Genomic DNA, 20,565 nt, shown 5'->3' on the forward strand with positions numbered 1-20,565 from the left:
ACTCGGAAAGGATTGTGGAAAGATGGAGTTGAAAGGTAAAGGGATGTTGAGCGAGGACTTTGAAGCACCTCTCCTCACGGCCCACCCTGCAGAGGAGACTGAACCTCCGCAGGAGGTTGTCACTGTGACTGCACACTGTCACAGCTGACCCCAAACGCTCTGCTTCTGCACAACAAAGCTCTCCCACACAGTCAAACGGGGTGTCACTGAGGAGTGCACAGGGAACTAGAGACCAGTCCACGGGCCATGTCTTCCTCTGTATGTGTGCATCTGTGTGCTGGGCTGTATGCACCTACACACCCACTCCTCCCTTATCAACATGGTCCAGTTTCAAAGGCCAGGTCATTATGAAAAAAATCTGTGTTTTATGAAAATGGAGGGTGACCACATCAGATCACAGAAGGGAGATGAACCCGTCACCACACAACTGCCAAGCCACTGAGAACGGTGGCCCAGCCGAACCGACACAGAGCCTCTCCCACCACAGCACGGTTCCTGGACAGTTCTTACCAGCAGCTGCGTCTCGTGAGTGGGAGGAACAGCCTATGGGAGACTTACTACTGTCACCAAGCTGAGTGTCACACAGTCCATCGGTAAGGGGCTGGGATACTCATACATGTGAGGCACATCAGGGCACAGTTAAGGAGGATATGTCTTGGACACAACTAAGCACCTCCACTTCATGGGCTTGGTCCTCTGGGGTCAAAGCACCAGGGCCCTCATGTGTGGGACAGCGTGGTGCGTTGGAATACTGTACCATACCAACCACAGGGACCAACCGTACTCCACACAGCCATCTCTACACCTTAGGCTGGTCAGTTGTGTGTGGGAGCCTAACCCTGGGAGCAGCCATCTAAGAAAAAACTCTTTTCTCTACTTATTCAGAGCAAGTGAGAGAGAGAGAAACCCAAGTCCCAAAGGAGAACAGGAGTTGACAAGACAGTCTACACTGGATCATGGTCTCATCTTCTCTAGACCAGAGCTATAGATCAGTGGTTCCCAACCTGTGTGCTGCGACCCCTTTGGGGATCGAACGACCCTTTCACAGGGGTCGCCCGATTCATCACAGTAGCAAAATTACAGTTATGAAGTAGCAACGAAAATAATTTTATGGTTGGGGGTCACTACAACATGAGGAACTGTATGAAAGGGTCACGGCATGAGGAAGGCTGAGAACCACCGCTACAGATGGTGTCGCATGACTATTACTGACGTGACCTGCTTAGTCAGGGTGACGACAGACAGGCCCTGACAGGATAGGAGAAATCTGTGCACAAGAATCTCAAATCCTCCCACCAAGAAAGACCAGCTGGACTGGTGAGTGGCTGGAGGCCTCTGCAAGGCCACTGCCCTGAGATCTGCTCAGATCTTGAACAAAACCGGCCCTGAAACCACCTTGGTACTCCGTAGCAAAATAACAGCCCCACGACCACTGTGAAGGGTGTCTCCCACCAGGACTGTGCTCCTCAAAATGATCATGCCCTGAGACCAGATGGTCAACAGTGACTTTGAAACAGAGATGCCAGGTGGGGGCTGGGCGGGGTGGGGGGGGGGAACGGCGTGCGAGATGACTGGGAGAGCCCGGGTGCTGGAACATCTCGGGGCATCCAGTAGTGCCCTGCTGGTCACGGAAGCAGGTGGCAGGTGTGGGGTCCTGGCCAGCCTGCCCTCACTAAGCCCCTGCACCCTTAAAATGGACTGTCCTAATACAAGACCAAAATGAACTCCCAAGAGTCAGTGTGGAAGGCCATAAACTGAAATGGTAAGGGGTCCTGTAGGCAGCATGGCGGTGGGTGACTCCCTCTCTGTGTTTATCTGCACGTGGAAAAGATGCTGTGTGAAGAATATGATTTGCATAAACAAACAAAACAGAAGGTAGCGGTGGTGTAGGCTTTCCCATTTCAATTTTCCACTTTGATCTTGCCCTTCCCACTAGCTTTGTGACTTCCGAGGACAGGCCTCATTTAGATAAACGGGGCTGCACCTTCTAAACCCCAGTTCTTGGGAAGGCCGACCTTCCGCAGCTCGCCCTCCACGTCTGAACACTGGCCAGCCACGCTCGTGGCCTGTGAAGCAGTGGTTCCTGGGTGTTAATGGTTCGGGAAACGTTCTCATTCTGACTTTTCCGGCCTTCAGCACCCTGAGCAGCTACCAGTGAGCTGATAGCTGTGGGAGGTTTCTGGACTCCCGTGGATGGAAAGTTGCAGGCGCTGGCGACGGGACTTGGTGGAAGGAACCCTCCTGAGGGTAGAGGACCCACGGAAAGGAAAAGGGTTATTTTCAGAGCGAAGCGCGTCCATCAGGGCCTGCAGCCAGGGTTCCTGGTGGTTCCTCTGGCTTTTTTCCTAATTAATGAAGAGAAAGGCTGCCCACACCAGTCGGGGGCCCCACCCAGCCTCAACACCAACACCACTCTGTCCATGATGCTCCAAGCTGCAGACCACCCAGGAGCACTCCCGAGGGCTCGCCGAGTTCACAGGGCCCTGGGCTCTGGCCGTGAGAAAGTTCTTCTCCACCCGCAGAGGTCAGACTCCTGGGACGGAGGCCCAGAGCCGGCAGAGGGGCAAGTGGGGCCACCCACAGCCAGGGCCTGGACTGCAGGACCCCGGCAGGCCATGGTCAGTCTGACCAGGACCCTGACAGGTGATGATCAGTCTAACCAGGGTCCTTACATATGGTGGTCATGCTGACAGTCACCCCTGCCCCAAGAATTCTCACATGCCCAGTCCACCCAGAGGGTCTCCAATGTTCCTCCCAGGGATGCTCACAGTGAGATGTCTGGGTTCCGTGGACGAGAACGGCAAGCCCCCTCCTCAGCACGACCTTCCTAGTAACAGAGACCTGCCACATGTGAAAAGCAGCCGGTGGGCCTCTGCTGCCGAAACCAGACGCCAGAGGAAAAGTCTTCTGGTCTCAGAAGCCCACCCTGTGGGTGAAGGCCCCACCCCTGATGGGCTGCTGCCTACTCCTGGTCCCTGGACACTCGGTCCCGCCCCTCCGGACAGGGGACGCAGGCTGCCTTCTCCTGGAGGTGGTTCTGAGGACAAAAGTCAAGGAGCAAATTCCTCACTCACCACATATGACCCCGGAGTGAGTGCTGAGTGATGGCCGAACAGACAAATTGAATTAAAACTGAATTGACTTAATTAATGAAGTGAATTATTGAATCAGTGGATGAGAGTGTGGGCGAATGAGTAAATAAGCAATGAATGAATGAACTGGATGACTTAGCCATAAATGGATGGATAGGTGGATGGATGGCTGGGTGGGTGGATGGATGGATGTGTGGATGGACAGATGGCTAGGTAGATGGGTAAATGGATGAATGGATGGAGGGGTGGATAGACAGATGGCCAAGAGACAGATGAGAAGTACTGGCGAGAAACCTTGGGGGTGGGGAGCCACAGGCAGTCCTATGCCCCATCCCACACCCTGTTTGCATCCAAGGCAGATAGCACATGGACACTTCTCTACATCCAAACAGATCCTTGGCACCGCCACCCCACCCCCCATCAACACACAGGGGCCATGCCCTCCCCTACAAAGGGGGCCATGCCCCCCCACCACACCGGGGCAGGTGAAGACGAAGTCTGGGCAGTAAGGAAGCTCCGGCCACTCGGCCATGATCCATTTGGACAAAGCAGAGCTCCTCGTCTATGTGCAGGCAGGAGGGGACGTGGGGAATCACGCTCAGGGAGGGTGTCTGCACGCTCAGGGACCTGGGTGCAGCAAAGCATGGGGTACACTCAGTGTGAGCTCTCAAACACAGGGTTAGAGAGAGCATGGGTGGGGGCTCAGGGTGTCCTGTTCTCGGCTACAGGCAGTTGACTGTCTCTCAACAACCAGCAAGAATGTGTCAGAATCAAGCCATGCCTCTCCCCAGGGCCAACCAAGCACCCTCCACGCAGTGTAGACTGATCAGAGCGTCCATCTAGGCCCCAGGAGGCTGGAATTGCCAGGCACTGTCCCAGGGCTCCATGGAGGAGTGGATATGCAGAAAGGAATGAGGGTGCCCCTGTTCCTGCCTCGCTAGAAGAGGGTCTAGGAGTACGAGCCCCAGCCCCCCACCCCCTGCACTGAACCAAACCCACCCAGAGAGGTGGAACGCCCTCCAGGGCCATAGCCTCTGGAGTAAAACCTGCCTGTCATGCGCCCGCCGGCCAGCCGGCCTCATCCAGGCCACTGCTGCACCGATGGCCCCTTCAGAGACACAGAGGGCTTCACCTTTCCAGAAGGCCCTTGGGTTATTCCGGGATGACCACTTCACTGATGACAAGCCTCAGGGGCATCCAATCGCAGGTGGCCACATCCCAGGAGGGAACGTTTAGTCTACCTCATCCCTTAAGTACCAGGCCAGACTCACAGCAAGGGAGCATCACGCCTGGGGCAGGCCGAGCTGCCAGAGCCATGAGGTCAGACTGAGGGCCGTTGGTGTGGTCACCAGATGGCAGGCAAGTGACACTCTAGGTCACTGTCCCATTTCCTAAGCTCACGACCTCCAGAAGGGTGGTGGGGATGCTTCGGGTCCTGGGTTGACCCTGAAACCACAGGCCTGGCTCCCACATGGACCCCACAGGCTGTGGTCTTCTTGTCCAGACATCAGGGATCTGAACACCTGTCCACCAAGGCCCAAGAGGCATCCTCCTTGGCCAGGAGCTGCCCAGATTCCCACATCTGCAGAGATCCAGAAGCAGGCTGCCAGCAGGGCCATGCTGGACAGTAAGTCAGGGTGACCTCCTGTCCATCCTCACACTTCCTTCCTCCTTTACAGAGAGATACCGGGAAGCAGTTAAGTCCCAAGACTCAGGAGAGATTGGTGTCCACCACATCTGATTTTAGACGTTGACAGCATACATGAGGGGCCTTCAAGAAGTCTGTGGAACAGCGGACTTGGGAGAGAAGGGCCTGGCATAAAAGCTACTGATATTAGCAGACCGTCATCAGAAACCTAAGAGAAACAATGTCTGCCATCTGGATTTAGAGCACTCAGCTCAGAAGATGCAACATTTCATGTGAAAGGGTGTTGCTGATGCTGCTCGCAGACCCATGCTAAAATCTCCCGACTTCCCATTCCTAAAGTCACTTCACCTCTTCTTTAAAGCAAAGGCAGAGACGCCATAAGGCACCAACACCTCCAGTGCTGGCACTGTCCCTGTGGGAACTGTCACACTCTGACATGCACCCCTCAGGGGCGGAGGCAGGCGGCCAAGTCAGCACCCGCCCAACTCCAGTCCCCGGGGTTCCGCAGAGCTCTCCAACATCCGACGTTGGGCACAGGCGCCAGCCATGGCCAGGTGTGCAGTGCTGCAGCTGGCTGCCTCCTGCCTTTCTCTGCGCCTGCATCCTCAGCTCCTTATGCTATCTGAACTGGCAGTGCTGCCGGGCAGGCAGGGGCTCAAGCGCTGGGCAGTGATGCAACGAAATAGCGCCACCAAGGGCTGGCTGATGGCCGCTGACAGGAAGGGGCTGCGTTCTTGAAAGGACCTTCTGGGAGATAAGAGGCATGTGAGGACACGGCCTGAGACTGAGTCTGCACCAGTGCTGTTGTGGTCGTTGTCAGGGGCCACCAGCGAACTCCGAACTCTGCTTCAGGCTCTGTCCCTAGGCGACAGAGCAGTGCTGCCCCGTGGGGCCACCCAGTGGTGGCCTGAGCAGGAGCAGGTGGCCTGCTCCTTCTCCTGAGGAGGCCCTGGCGGGCTTCACACTCAGCCTCCAGTTATCAGGCCCCACTTAACCACAGATCCGCCAGGCTCCCTGGAGATAAGAACAGAAGGTCTGAAGCCTGTCTTTCCCCTGGGGCTCCTCACAGTTTCTGTGGCAGCTCCGGAGGCTCTCAGAACAAGGCCTGTCTTGCTCTCTAGAGCCACAGTGCTGGCCGGACGATACGTGGACACGCAGTCTTCTTCCTCGGAGCTGAGGGTTAGAAGGTCGGTGGGAGGTGGGGGGAGGCAGGTGGCTTATCAGACACTGGATTATCGAGGACAAGCCACTGAGAGGGAAGCTAGTTTCTTTGCCCCCTGAGACCACCACACAGTGCACGGCTGTCCCCCGGGAAAGGGGTTCCATGCACGTGATTAGCAGCAGAGATCTCCAGGCCCCCAGTGTCACATGCCCACCAGAAGGCCGGGGTGGGGTGTCCGGTCGCTTGGTGCTGAGGTTTGACTGGGCCCCAGGCTGCCCTGACCCATGGTGAGATCACCAGGAAACAGGTGGCTGCCTCAGGTCAGGATGGAGGGGACACACCAGCCCTGTGACCCTCTTCCTGCCTGCCCGCCTGCCTTCTGACAGGAACCCGGGGCACCATCACGGGACATGGAAACCACAGGGATTTGGCACAGGCAGCGGTGTGCAAGGTGTCCGACCTAGGAAAAGTAGTCCTTGTGCTCAACCAACAAGTGTCTGAGCCCCTGCCATGGCACCCGCCCCCGGCCCTGGAAACTGGTCTCAGGCTTCTGGTTTTGGGTGCAGTTGCACCCAGGGTGCTTGGGGGGTGCGGGGACTCTCGTGGGGGTGGTGCTGGGGTCCGAGAAAGGCAGCAGCAATCCGGCTCTCCATCTGCACGCCTTCTCTCCTGAGCACATCACAGAAAGGGAGGGCATGCCCCCACCTGAGGGCCGGTCTCCCCCTCACTGCGGCCAAGGTCCACCCTCTGCCCTGGGGCCTGCTCTCCTTCTGCCCACACAGTCCTGTCGCATCCCAGGCCCCTTGGCAGGCAGGGAAGGGCCTAGCTGCTCAGAGGAGACCCCCACCCTGCTTCAGGACTCCTCCGATCCTAAGTCATTCAGAACAGGGACACAGCAAGAGTGGCCCCATCCTTCACATAGCACCCTGAGTGTGGGAGTCCCAGCCCCCACGTGGCAGCCTAGGTGTGGAGGTCCCTGCCCTCATAGGGCAGCATGTCAGACAGGCATGGGTGCACTTCCTCCGCCCACAGGAGGTGGCCTTGGGGAAGCCCTGCCGGCTATCAGTGGCCCACCTGTCGGATAACTGTTTAGGTGAAAACAAAGACCACCAGCCCTGAGGACCCAGCAGAGCAGAATTGGCCTCGTGAGCTGGGGGCAACTGCCTGGGCCCCCAGGGAGAGAGGATGTTTCCCTCAACCCCAGCAGCCCCGGGCCCCTCGGTGGGGCGTCCGGGTTGCAAAGGGAGTAGGTGACTGGCAGTTATCCAAACACTGGAGCCCTGGTAGCGCAGGGCTAGGACACTTGAAATCCCCACCCCCGGCCCCAAAGGTCTGTGAATCAAACCCACCAGCTTCCTGGGAACAACGCCGCAGCCGTCTGCTTCTGTGGGGTTACCTTGCCCCAGCCACCGGGCCATTCCTACTCATACGAAGGGTCGTTCCAGAGATGCCAGCATGGGAAACTCTCTGGGGCAGGTCTACTCCATTGCCGTAGGGGTCCTGTGGCAGTTCTAGTCTATCTTGGGGGCCTCCAGGGGCAGGTCTACTCTGCTGTCCTGGGGGCCTCTAGGGGCTGGTCTATTCTGTTCTTCTAGGGGCCCATGAGTCCGGCTGGGCTCCCCAGGCAGGTGGTGGAGATGCAGGCACAGTTGTCCACGGAAAGGCTGCAGCTCAATCCCACCAGAGGTGCCCTTGGAAAAGGGCTGGTGAACTGAGCCCCCTGAGGGCTGCAGGACCGCCCTGGCTCTTGTCAACATCCCAGGTGGACACTTACCTCACGTAGGAGACTGGTGACAGGAGCTTGGGCTTCACCCAGGGGCAGGGGCCCTGCGGCACCGAGAGGTACTGGTCGCAGAAAGCTCCCTTTCTGATGTGCTGGAAGGCGGGGAATTCCTCCGGGGCGAAGGCAGCTGGCATCGGGGCCCCAGGGTCTTCGCCCGGGGGCTCTACCTTCAGCGCCATGGTGGCCGTGTGCTCCAGCGCCGTCTTGCGCGCTTTGACCGGCACGCCGTCGCCCAGATCGAGCGCACCGTCGGTGGACAGGGCGTTGATGGCGGCCACGATGGCCGAGCTGGTGAACTGCGTGGAGTCGCCCAGCCAGGTGTCGTCGGTGACGCTGACGCGCGGGGAGCCCTGCGGGGATGGCGTGGGTGAGGGCTGCGGTGAGCAGGACGCATGGCAGCCATGCAGGCCGTACTTGCGCTTGTTGCATGGTGAGGAGGGGCGCGAGCCGCGTGCCCCCAGCCAGCTCTCCTCCGTGACGCTGGCCCGCGGCGAGGCGCATGGCGAGTGGCGCGGCGAGCTCAGCAGCGTGCAGGCGCCCAGCCCGCGCGGGAAGCCGTCCTCGGGGTCGGTGGTCTTGGGGGACACACAGGGAGACTGCCAGGGTGACGTCTGCGGGGACGCGTAGGGGTACGAGTAGTTGGACTCGTAGGAGGAGGCCTCCGAGTTGCAGCTGCGTGAGGACAGGCTGCTGGCTGGGCTCAGGCAGCTGGGGTCCCGGTAGGCCTCGAGGCCAGGCAGGGGCAGGGTGGCCGTGGCGGGGGCCCGCCTGGCTCCGAGGCCGGCCTCGTCCACCTCCACCTCGTGGAAGAAGGGGTTGCCGCCATGGTGCAGCCCCAGGTAGGAGGTGATCTCGATCCGGGGGCTCTCCAGTGCCGGGGCGCCGTTGGGCCGGGCGCTGCCTGCAGTCAGGAAGTAGCCGGCGGGCGCACTGTCCCCTGCGCTGCCGAACCCCGCCGGGTGGCCCGCTGATGGGAGGACGGAGATGACGGGATTGGGCGTCTGCAGCTCGTGGCAGGGGGCGGGCAGCACTGGGTGCGCCGAGCTGAGCGACAGGCCAGGGCTGAGACCAGAGGGTGCATAGCTGTAGTGTTCTGGAAGGAAGAAGAACTGTGTGAGGACAAGGCTCTGCCCAGACAAGGCTCTGCCCACTGTGCTCAGGCCCTGCCCAATGCAGGAGGCTCCGCCCATTGCAGCTTGGCACTGCCCATTGCCACAAGGCTCCGCCCACTATGTCCAGGAGCTGCCCATTACAGGGAGGTACCACAGGCCGGTCACACACGTGCCACAGTCCCATTGACCACTGGCTGCCACAGTCCCATTGACCACTGGCTCCCACAGAACAGCCTCTGGAGATGATCTTCCGCTGCCCTGTCCTGAACTTCCACGCCCTGGTGTCCCAGCTCTGCAAACTGCCACCACCTGGAGAAGTCTTCTCTCAACACCACCACGACCCTGTGCCCACTTCAGCACCTGTCGCACGGCTGGTGCCCCACCCCCACCCCAGCACCTGCCATGACCCCATGCCCCACCCAGCACCAGCTTCAGGTCTGTCCTGAGCAGGAACTAGAAGCAGAGGATACGTCCTAACATCTCTCACCCGGTGGCATCTGTGGGGATGCAGGCTCCTATCTGCTCGTCCCTCTTGCCCCACGGCCCTCCCAGTGCCCAGGTCTGTCTCTGAGAAGCAGGCGAGAGAACAGACAAGTGGATTCAGAGTCCTGAACCTCATGGGAGACAGTCACATGACCACTGCTGAGGCTCAATGTACCCGCAGACGCCCCCGCAGTAAAAACACAGGTTCTGGACCCCGGGGGCAGCCTTGGCTCCAGCTCACGGACACTGAGGGGCATTGCCCACAATGTCGAGTCCAGGAAAGGCCCTCCAAAGTACCAGCAGGAAGGTCCACTCCTGGGTCCAGCTTGGAGAGGAGCAGCAGGTAAAGCACTGGACTGGCCACGCAGTCTGGTTTGACCCCACCAGCCGCTCTGAGGGGAAAACAGGGGCCATCGGCTTCCATAAGGACTGGCAGCCTGGAAACTCGGCAGGGGCAGGGCCACTGGGCGTGAGCTTCTACAGGGCGGCAGGGCTTGGGGGGGTTGAACAGTGATGAGTCTCACCATCTTCTGGATGACCGACAGAAACCCTGGGGTCTCTGAGCAAGGCCCTTTCTGCTCTGAGGTGGCAGCACCCCCCAAAAAGAGCCCAGAGCCAGGCACCACCCTTCAGCCCCCAGCGTCCACCTCCGGTGTTGGGCCCACAAGTCTCTCAACATGTTCTCTTTGGGCTCTGTGAAAGCAGCCACCACTGTACCCACCCTGACCTGCACCTGGGGGCCACACCTGGGGAGCTCAACCTGGGGGGCACACATGTAAGAACCACACCTGGGGGCTGGCAGAGGAAAGCCTGTCCTGTCCCCAAGAAGGGATGACCAGACAGGTAGGTGGCAGGCGACCCTGAGGGACCCTGGCATTGCAAAAGATGTGTGACTGGGGTGTATTTTCAGCATCACCTCAAACTCCTGTTGGGGTCCGCCTGCCAGGAGGCAGTGAGAGGGGGGAGATGGCAATGCGGCAGGGGGAGTCAGGACCCCCACCCCTGGCCCTGTTCTCAAAGCTCCTGAGGGAGAGCCTTTTCCTCCCATTTGTAACTATCTCACTTTTGTGGTTTGTACTTCGTCATCACTCTTTCTTTAAAGGATAGGCCTTGGCAATTGTTTCTCTCTCTTAACCACACACACATTCATACACTGCAAATAGCCAGGGGTTTTCTCTCGACATGCCCAAACCAACCTATTCAGGCCTTTTGAGTTTTAAAAAGCACCAGGGAATAAGCTACCATATTCCGGAAGGGCAGCACGACACGGGCAGTAGGATCAGGTCTTGTAGGGGAGCCACGCCCATGGGCATTTAGGGGTGAGGACACCCATGAGGGCCGTCACTTGGCATCCTTGTGTGTCAGACCCAGGGCTTGAGACAGGGAGGGAAGCCAGAGACGGCGTGAGTATTCTGTGTCCGTGCCGGCACCTCCACAGGGCGAAGGAAACGCTGTACAGCTTTTCTATAAATCTAAAACGACTTTGAAAGGAAATCTATCAAACCGCCCAAAGTAAGCCTATCTTTCCAAGAAAGAACAGTGGGCTAGGAACCCCTGTTTTCTCCTGGAGAGCCAGGCCACAGACCGGAGGGGTGGGGGTGGTGGCGGGGGAGGGGAGCTCTGCAGAGATCAATAAACTAGACACTCATGAGTGAGAGAGGTGTCCCGGGCACAATCTCTGATGCCACATGAGGCGGGGGCAGCTGGAGTTCTGCCCCGCTGGCCTCTTCTCCCTCTGGACTTGAGAACTCTGACCCCTAAGGATGGAGCTAGGGAAGACTGAAGACGAATCCATCAGTGCTGTGAAGGGCCTGCAGACCCGTCTCGGAAGTACAGTCAGAATGGTCCTCAGAGGCCAGGCTGTGAGACGTGGTCTCGTGCACTTTGGACGTGTGGTCGGGAGAGACCAGCCCTGGAGAAGGGCATTGATCAAAGGGAAGGCCCTCCACGGGGGCTCAAGCACAGGAGTGGCGGTGAGGGTGGCACGGGCCCAGGCGGTGCTTAGCTCTCTTGTGTAAACAGAGTCACTGTGGACAGCAGACAACGGCAACAGCTATAGGGATGTACATGGTGGAAACCCAACCTGAGAATCAGATGGAAACTTGACAGGACGGAGTCCACCTTCCCGAACCCCCGTGCCTCCAGGCGAGACCCTGCCAGGCCCACCACTTCCCTAGGGCTTGCAGGACCTTAAGGGTGGCAGCGGGGGGTCCCTGACTCACAGATTCAGTGTTTCCTAGCTTATAGGTCTGGTGGGGCTGTCACTCCTGGTGGGAGGTGGCTGCTCACACCTAGAACTGCCTTTGGGGGGCCGGGTGATAAGTCTGAGGAGCCTCAGGGAATCGGCCTGTACTTGGCCACTGAGGGAGCCCATGGACCCTGAGTCCGAAGACTTGGGGGGTGGCTAATTTGAAGCATTTTGAACAGAAGCCATCTGGGCAGGTCCCAGGAGAGACAGGTTCAGGGGAGAAAACCCTTGGACCAAGGAACACCCCCACTCCCCGCCAGGGGAGACCCTCTGGTTGAGCAGCAGCAGAAGTCGGCTGCTGCTCTGGGAGCCCCCACTTTGCCTGTGAGTCTCCCTGGACCTTGGTTCAACGAGGGAAGAGAATGATTGAGCCGCCTTTATGAAAATCTCACTCAGCTGGGACTTCTCCTTAATTAAACAAATGACAAAGGCAGGGCCCAGCCAGTGAGGGGCAGGGGACACTCCAGCTACAGGGCTGAGCCCTCCCACCTGCTGGTAGCCATCCCCCATCCCCGACGGACTGCCACTCTGCCGCTGGGTGGGGCGGGGACACTCTTCTGCCCTCCCCATCCCAGCGTAGGCCTCCATTTGGTTTTACTGCCCTTCTGAACCATATTCAAATCGTGTGGAATTGCTGAGGAGGGCTCCCTGTCAGGAAACTGCCCAGGCTCTGAGGCAGAACCTGAGAATGTCTAGGGGGCTTAAGTTGAGCAAAGTTCGCCCCCACTAAGGCTGCCCTGGCCTGGGTCACAGGAGCCTGGCCTCTAGCCAGAGCAGGTTCGATACACTGCAGGGAAGCCCAGGCCAAAGAAACTGGGCTCTGTAAGCAAATGCTATGGGGCATATTCAAAATGACCCAGGACAGTGAAATGTGGCCCCCACCCAGCTGGTCCTGTAGAACACGGCTCACATTGTTCTGACTGTGGGTTCCCAGATCCCAGCGTCACCCAGCCACCCTCTGTGTCGTCCCTGCCTGGTGGTCGGGGCCTAGGGGGCCTCTGGGGATGCCCACAGGTGGCCCTAGCTGCCCTTGTCTTAGCAAAACCCATATCCAAGGCTGCCAGCAAGCTGCCTCCCCAAGGAATGGCTTGTTGCATGCATGTGGACCTCTGACCAACGGGGAGCAGGCCCTGGGCACACATCTCAGCAGGATGGCAGGCTGTGGGGGACTCCTTCCCCACAAAGACTACCTCCACATGTCACAGGGCACCGCCCTTAGCCGGCTCCCCACACAGTCTGCCTCTGTCCACAGCCCCCAACATCTACCAGCAGAGGCCTGATGTGCCCGATGTGAGGCCGGGTGCCTGGGCTTCCCTGGGATCAGAACCCTCATCCCTTCTCTCTCCCCGTAAACAGCCCTCAGCAGCAGTGTGAGGGTCACAAGCCAGCTTGGACACAAGCCTCGGACCCAGTGCTCTTTGCAGAAGGTGGTAGATACGGCAGGAAGATCACCTTGCACATATTGGAAACTAAGTAACAGCTCCCAAAGCCCTGGCCGAGCAGCTGGTTGCTGGTCACTTAGCATGCCCTGGGAACACCTGGTGGCCTGGGCAAATGGCCTGAAGGACAGCACTGGAGAGCCTGGCCTCAACTCAGCGCCCACACTGGCCTGTTAGCCAATTTGCCAGGGCCGGCCACCCCAGAACTGGGTCAGGGGTCCCACCACCCCGGGGATGGGACAGGGGACCTGGAGCGACTGCCATGTACGTCCTGAGTGAAGGCAGCCGTCAGTCAGTCCCTGCCAGCTCCTTCCTGGCTGAGGCCAGGCCCCCATGACCCAGGCCTATTGAGAATAAACCCTGCCCAGCCGACCGTGGCTGCCCTCACCACCTCAGGTGTCTCCATTGGAGGTGGTCCAGACCACTGCCAAGAGCACCCCTACCCAGACGCCCCTGCTAAGTTGCCAGGGCGACAATGCTGGCAGCTCAAGTCGGGCCAAAATAACTTGGAAAACAAGTGCCCGCAGGCAGCAAGCAGAGCCACACCCACCACCTGACAGTGAACCAGTGCCCACCGTCCCACGCCACCCCCCCCACCAGGCAGAGAAATGTCAGGGAGTGAGGGGGGCTCAAGGGAGGAGACCATCTAGGGGGGGTACAGGGGACCACCAGGGAGATAGGTGGCAAGGAGTTGAGGGACCCACAAAGAGAGGGAGTTCCCCCTAATGGTAGGGGGCCTGCTAGCAGTGCTGGGGGGGGGGGCTCCCTTAAAGGGAGGGGTCATCACCTTCCTTTGCCTCCCCCCACCCTCCATGGCCCCCTTTGCTGCAGAAGATATTGCCCCTTCTCTGTCCAAGGCAATTTTTAAAATCTTTTTTTTCTTGCCTAATCAATCTACATTCAATATCCACTGCTTAGACTTGTAGTTACAGGTTATACTACTAACTGGAAGCTAGGCCAACAGTTCAAATACACAAGCCACTCCTTTGGAGAAAAATGAGGCTTTCTGCTTTCATCAAGACTGACCATTTCGGAAAGGCTGGGGTGCAGTTCTGCTCGGTCGCGTGGGGTCTATGTAAGTCCCAGGGTGGGTTTACTTGGACTTGCTTGGTTAAGCAGAGGGCTGGTAAAACAGAGGCAGCCCCCCAGCATAGTGTCTGCAACAATGAGCTCAAACAGCAGAACAATTGTGAGGATGGCGCAGGACTGGGGTGTTCCGCTCTGTTGTACAGGAGTCACTGTGGGTTAGAACCAAGCACACCCAGCGTTTGCCGCCGGTAAAGATGAGCCCCTCCCTCTTTGGGGGCCAGGGAGACACTCGGGTCTGAACATGCCAAAAGCCAAACAAAAGCAGGAGGGGCCACAAACAGGCTACCAAGGGCTGGACACAGTTCCTGCACACCCACTGACCACTCAGATGCCCTGGGCTGCTTGCGACCAGCCAGCTCGGTTGCAGTGACTGCCGGCAGCTGGAGGAGCAGCCACTTCCAGACACAGTGCTCCTCACTCTCGGCTCCCATTCACTCATTTACACACAGACCCCACTTCTCTGAGCCAGGACAGGGGAGGGGCGGGTTGGTGTCTCAGGTCAGTGCAGCACACACGGCGATGTCAGACAAACAGCAAAGATGACACAAAGCGGAAGTGAGCAAGTCTCTACAAGAAACAGAGAATCACTTTCAAGCAAAAGTTTTCTGATGCCACTCAAGGGGGTAGGGGCACCCCTCATTGAATGGCCCTGCCCGAGCTCTCTCCCTTGGGGGGGTGTCAGAGGGAGCCCAAGCTGAGCCCCAGGAAGGTTCACTGGTGGGCTAGGAAGGGGCTCGGTAAGGCTTAAACCAAGCCTGAAGACAGGCATGGCTTCACTGCAGGCTTCTGGGCCTGGGGCTCAGGGGCACTCCATGTGCCGTTATGCCGGTGCTCCTGGTTCCTCCGTGCCCAGGACAGCAGCACAGACCACAGGGATGGCCCCCTGAGAGCACTGGGGGCAGAGCAGTCTCATCACCTGGGGCCCCTTTGAAACTAGGCCCTTTGGGACACGCTGAGCGCTGACCTCCTATCAGGAGATGTCCGGACTAAGCACTGTGTGGCCTGCTGGCTGCGGAGCCTAGACGCAGGGACTCCTGGCTGGGGCTTGGCTGTGCAGGGCTGGTTGCAGGCACTGGTGTCCCTTCAGTTGCGAGATGCCTCTAGGCAGGGCAGCCTACTTCCTGCTGAGCTATGGGCCTTGGGGTTGCTGGCCTCTGAGGTCAGAGTGGCTCTGTGGTTTCCCTCCTGCTGCCCTGGTGTGGAGGGTTAGGCGGGTTATGGGGGTGGGCCCACTAGCGGGATGCCATGCAGTCTTCAATCTTCTGGAGGCACTGTGACGGGATGGCTTGTGAAATGAGCTCTGGGGCTCATTCCCAAGAAACTTGCTGCCCAGAACCAAGAGCAAGGGTGTACGGAGGGAAGTCTGAGCTGGAAACTCAGGGCCAGCCCTAAGCCAGCGGGCTCCCTGAGATCTCATGGGGAGACAGGGAGAGGCCAGAGCCCAGGCCAGCAGGGAGACACTCTTAAATAACTGTATTAAAAGTTTGGCAGGCCTCCTGAGGGGGTCGTAGAGTGTACCCACCCGCCTCCCCTTCACCTAGTTGCTGAGCCCTGGAGGGGAAGGGCAGGCGGGGGCTCTTAGTCCAGGCAGGCCGGCTGGGAGAGACCAGCCAGCGGGCGTGTCACCCCACGCGCAGCGGCCCCGCTGTGCGCGCGTCTGCAGGGCGCTGCCTCGTCCTGGGCGGAGCCAGAAAATGAAAGCGTGCCGCCGCCACCCTCGCCGCAGTCACTGGGCGCAAACTCGAGCGCCCGCCGGTGACCTGGCTGCGGAGGGCGCGGGCGGGGCGACACTGCCTTCCAGGGGCACCAGCGCGCTCGCTCTCGGGTTACAACTGCGCGCCGCCGCCGGTGGTTCAGCTCCAGGGACTGGCCGCCGGGGCGCTGGGGCAGGAGCTGCGGTCCCCGCGCAGAGCTTGGCTGGCACCAGCGCAGACCATCTGTGCCCGGTCACAGTTTCCGAGCCCCGTGCCCCGGACGCTCCTGTCCCCTTGAGCCGCCCTCCGCCTCCCGGCCGGGCCGCGCCTCCCGAGAGCGCCTGATCCGGAACCAGGGCTCTGGGCCCACCCGGACTGGGACCCTGCCGCGGGACGCGGCTGCTCGGCGCCGGACGTCCCCCGAGTCCCCACTCCCGAGTCCCTGGGTCGCCTTCCTCAGGTCCCCGCGCCCCCCTCCCCGGTCCCCGTGCCCAGCCCACCTCCGGGCGCGCCGTCATCGCCCTGGTCGAACTCAAAAAGGAAGTCGAAGTCGAACTCCTGGTCCGGCCCCAGGCCCGTCATGTCGGGCCGGCGGGGCACCTGTGGTCCGGTCGCGCGGCCGCTGGGGCGTAACGTGACTCCGGGGCCTTCCCTGTCCCCGCCCCGGTCCCCCTGCCCCGCCCCGGTCCCCGGCCCGTGCTCCCCCCCCCCCGCCCCCGCTCGCGTTTCCGGGTTGTATAAACACGCGCCGCCGCCCGTTTCTGAATTTTCTCCCAACTCCCCAGGGCCTCTCACGGTTCCCGGCCCACGACCCGCGTGGCCACCCGCGCGGCCACCGCAGCCAGCTTGCAGCTCTGACGCTGTGCTAAGTCCCCGGCCAGGAGGAGCAGCCCGGCAGGAGGTGGCCGCTCACCCCAACGCCCGGGTCCTCAAGGCCAGCCTTCTGCAAACTCATGCCCAAGGGACCTGAGCCCCGGCCATCATTGCGCCCAGGCAGGGTGTCAAAGTGAAATATGAAAACCCGGGGCCCACTCCTGGGATCAGCCTGCCAACAGCCCAGGAGCTGCATCTCAGCAGAAAGCAAGAACACTGCTTCCCAGCGGCCCAGGAAGCCCTCTCTAGCCCCCTCAATGAAGACATGACAGGGTTAGGCCTGTTTAGGGTGGCCCTGCTGGTCACTTGCACTCACAGGCCTGGTCTACAGCAGCCTGGCTCTGCCGCAGCAGTTCTCCTATAGACCCACATGCAACCTTCCCGCATCCTCTGGGGTTTGCAGGCCAGACATGGGACAGGTGGCCGGTCCCTGAGCCCAGCTAGCCCTGAACCTTCGCTGCCCCTTGTCTCCCAGCGGTCTGCCTTTGCTTCCCCCAGGCTCCTGGCCCCACAGGGCCCCATAGCTGGACGTGAAGACTGGTGGTAGAGGTGAGCCAGTAAGAAGTGGTGGTCCCACATCAGCCTCGGCCTCCTCCACTGCCCTCTGCACCTGCAGGTTCTGCTTTTTCAAGAAACGGACAGCCTGTCAATCACCCGCTGCCTTCCCAAGTCCTCTCTCGGTGACCCTTGTCAAATGGCTGGTTCCCTCCGGTGATAAACTACAGTTCGCTTTGGCCTGATTTTGTTTCTAATAATAGTTTGAGATGTATGTTGGAGGGTGTTTTGTTTGAGTTTGCGTTTTGCTGGCCTTCAGGCAAATGGAAGCTCAGCCTGGACGGAAGGGCAGGGACGCCGCACCATCTCCCCTTGCATCCCTGCCCGGTTGTGCAAGTCTAGCTCGAGCCACTTCTCTGGGCTGCCAAACATTGCCGGCCAGCTCGGCCTGGGTGCCTGCTGAGATGGAGGCATTTTGCTGAACCCTTTCTGAACAGTGGCTTTACACCTTTCTGCAGGCACAGGTCCCCACAGGTCCCACTGGGTTGCCAATTCAGCAGCTTGCCGCCACCGACTGGTGGGAATGTTTGGCTTGGGTGTAGGGGTGCCGAGCAGAGGGGCTTGGTATGATAGACAGGTGCCAACACCTCCATGGGTTCTAGTCTGGATTAGGGAAGAGTGCGGTGGAGGATAGAGGGAAACAGGACTGGCTTTGTTCTCAGCCACTTTGGCCACCCTCAGGCCATTCTGTGTGGAGCAACCTCAGAGCGGGTGCCTCCGAGGCCACTCCACACAGCAAAACAAGTGCAGACAACACCGGTGGCACCCCAGATGCTGGGGGCTCCGGCCAGGGGGTCTCTGGCCTGTTTGCAGGGGGTCTGGAGAGGCGGCCTCCACTCAGGATAACTGCCACAGAACATGTCCACATCTGTTTTCCAAGGGCAAAATCTACCCGGGTGGGGGAGGGGGAGAGGATGTTACATGAAAAAAAACCCCACCACTATCCCCATAGACCCCACCCCCCGCCCTTACTCTTCCAACTGTGTTGTGGAGACAGGGTGGGGTGCTGATGGAGCAGAGAGACAGCTAAACTTGGGAACTGAATACCACCCATTCCCACTTGAAGCCCCACTCAGGCGGCTCGTAGGAGCAGACGTGGCCCCTGGACTGAGGAAGCGGACAGTCTTCACAGAGGCAGGCTGTGCTGCTCTCCCTTGGGGCGGCCTGATGCTTAACTCGCCGCACCACCAGGGCCCCTTTGAAACCATGCCAAGACCTGTTCTTTAAGCAGTGGTCAGAAAAGCTCTGAATTAAGAGTCCAAGGAGGTAGTCAAAACAAGAAGAAAAACTAAGCAACTGTCCACGTCAGAGCCCATCCTGTGTATGCCGTGTGGCGTTCATTGCATGAACCTTTGTAAATGGGGGCAGTGGCAAGAGGCCCAGGTGCTGCCCGCTACCCCGTGTGAAGTGAACCGACCACTGCTGGGCCCACGGCGTCTGACCAGGCGCAGGGGCCTCCAGGTGGCAATGCAGGCTCTGTCTTTGTTAAGACGAGGCCGTTCTCCACTCTCAGGGACGGAAGGCGAAGTGGGGAGGCCATCCTGCATGCTGGAACAGTTGGGGGACAGTGGCCCTCGCTTTCAGTGCTTGCCATCAGCTTTGAGTCCTCGAGGGCTGCTGTGTCCCAGCTGGAGAGGTTTGCGAGCTTCCCAAGTGCTTTGCCCCAGACACTCCAGCCGCTGGAAACCTGCAGGAGAGCCTCCCAGTGTCCGCCCTGTGTCTGCCATGTAAGGGCACGGATGAGGTGTCAATCCTGGTGGCACCTGCAGCCCCCACTTCTCCAGCCTGGTGGCCTCTGGGGCTGGTGGAGAGCAGGCAGAGAGGCTTCCAGGCAGGGGCCCTCTTTGCTCTCATGAGTCACCAGCCCTCACCAGGAGGGAAGAGTAGACATTAGGATTGTAGGTCCAAAAAGTTCTCCCATTTCTCTTTCTGTATGAAAAAAGCAGCTTGGAAGTTGGCAGTCACAGCGAGCCACTCTGGTGGAGACGTTGATGCCTTCAAGGCTGAAAGATGGTTTTACTCTAGGAGCCTTCTGGTCACCTTTGCTCCTGTCCTTAGACCAGTGGCAGATGCCTGCAGCTCAGCAAACTAGTCACTTCACAGAGTTCAGGCTTACAGGACGCCTGAACGAAGTCCCCGGGGAGGAGCCCACCTACCCAAAATCTGGCGGCGTGATCCCCCTCTCCCCAGAAACCCCACCGCACCCAGAGCCCCACCCTTGCCCGCTGAGCATCTGCAGCTCACAACCCGCTTCCTACTGCACGGACGACTGCCGCGCGCTTCTCGAGCCCGGGCCTCCTTCGCGCTCCTAGCGAGAGGAGACACCTATTGGCAAGAAGTCGAACTCAAACCCGGAGCTGCCGCGAGGACTCCGGCGGAGACCCGCTTCCCAGTTCCCGCGGCCTCGCCCCCCGCCCCTCATCCCCCGCCTGCGCCCAGGCAGGACCCCTGGCGTCGCGCAGCGACTGGCTGACCCCGGAGCGGGGGCGCACAGACTTGGTGAGGGGTGGCCGCGCCAGTTACCTTCCTCCGCGGACTTCATGGTGCCAGCGGCGGGCTGCGCTGGGCGCGCGAGGTGTCCGCTCCCGCGGGCTGCAGCCGGAGGGCCGAGTGGAAACTTGGAAGGGACCGGAAAACTCGAACTTGGCATTCACGCGGCGGCGGCGAGGAGCCGGAGGAGGAGCTGCCCCGCGCCCTGCGGCCTCCCGGTCGGCTGTGCCCGCCTGGGGGGGGGGGGGGCGCGTCCTCCCGGCGCAAAGTCGCGCGCGTCGCCCCGAAAGAAGCGCTGGCGGGCCAGGCTCAGCGCCGCGCACCCCGCGAGTCTGTCATGGGGGGCGCGCGGCCAGGCGGCTGCGGCCCCTGGCCCGGGGGGGGGGGCGGGAGCTGAAGCGAGCCAAGCTCCCCGCCGGCGGTGCCCTGCGCTCGGACCCTGGACTCCGACCCTGCCCGCGAGTTTGCGGAGTCTCCAAGTCCCGCTCTGACGCAGGGCCGCGCGCCGCTCCTGCCTTTTTAAAGCTGGAAAATACCTCCCCCGCCTCCCGCCGCCCGCCGCCCCCCCGCCCGCGGTGACATCACGCCACCCGCCCCGGCCGGCGCCGCCCGGGGGAGTCGCCAGCGCCGCACTAGCCGGGGCGCGCGCGGGGGCGTCCGTGCGCCCGGACACCGGGGTCCCTTGAGCGCCGGGAGAACGGCCCCGCGGGGCGGCCGGGCGGGGGGCTCCGGGTGCAGGGCGCCCATGCTGAAGTCATTATGTCAACGCGCAGGCTTCCCCCACGCTGGCAGGCCTGGAGAGGAAATTCCCGGCCGCTAAATTGCTACCACATGGCGCGCAGGCCGCTCGGCCCGCAGGAGCCCCGGGAGCAGCCCGAGCTGTCCAGCCGGCGCAGG

The 20,565-nt window shown here is 60.4% G+C and overlaps 1 protein-coding gene across 3 annotated transcripts in view; it reads right to left on the reverse strand.

Annotated features, from left to right (window-relative positions):
• Nucleotides 1-20,198, reverse strand: part of NFATC1 (nuclear factor of activated T cells 1) — a 103,532-nt gene extending 83,334 nt beyond the window's left edge. The window contains exons 1-2 of one of the 3 annotated variants that reach the window (XM_075532497.1): nucleotides 19,702-20,198; nucleotides 7,677-8,778 (exon numbers count right to left, since the gene is read on the reverse strand). In XM_075532497.1, coding sequence (XP_075388612.1) covers nucleotides 7,677-8,778; nucleotides 19,702-19,828 — 1,229 coding nt within the window. In that variant the 5' untranslated portion in view covers nucleotides 19,829-20,198. Of the gene's footprint in view, nucleotides 1-7,676; nucleotides 8,779-16,250; nucleotides 16,400-19,701 lie in introns of those variants that run through there. The other 2 variants (XM_075532499.1, XM_075532498.1) reach the window with 2 other exon arrangements.
• Nucleotides 20,199-20,565: the final 367 nt, after the last annotated feature.

This window comes from Tenrec ecaudatus, chromosome 15 (assembly GCF_050624435.1).
Source record: "Tenrec ecaudatus isolate mTenEca1 chromosome 15, mTenEca1.hap1, whole genome shotgun sequence".
Classification (NCBI taxonomy): Eukaryota; Metazoa; Chordata; class Mammalia; order Afrosoricida; family Tenrecidae; genus Tenrec; species Tenrec ecaudatus.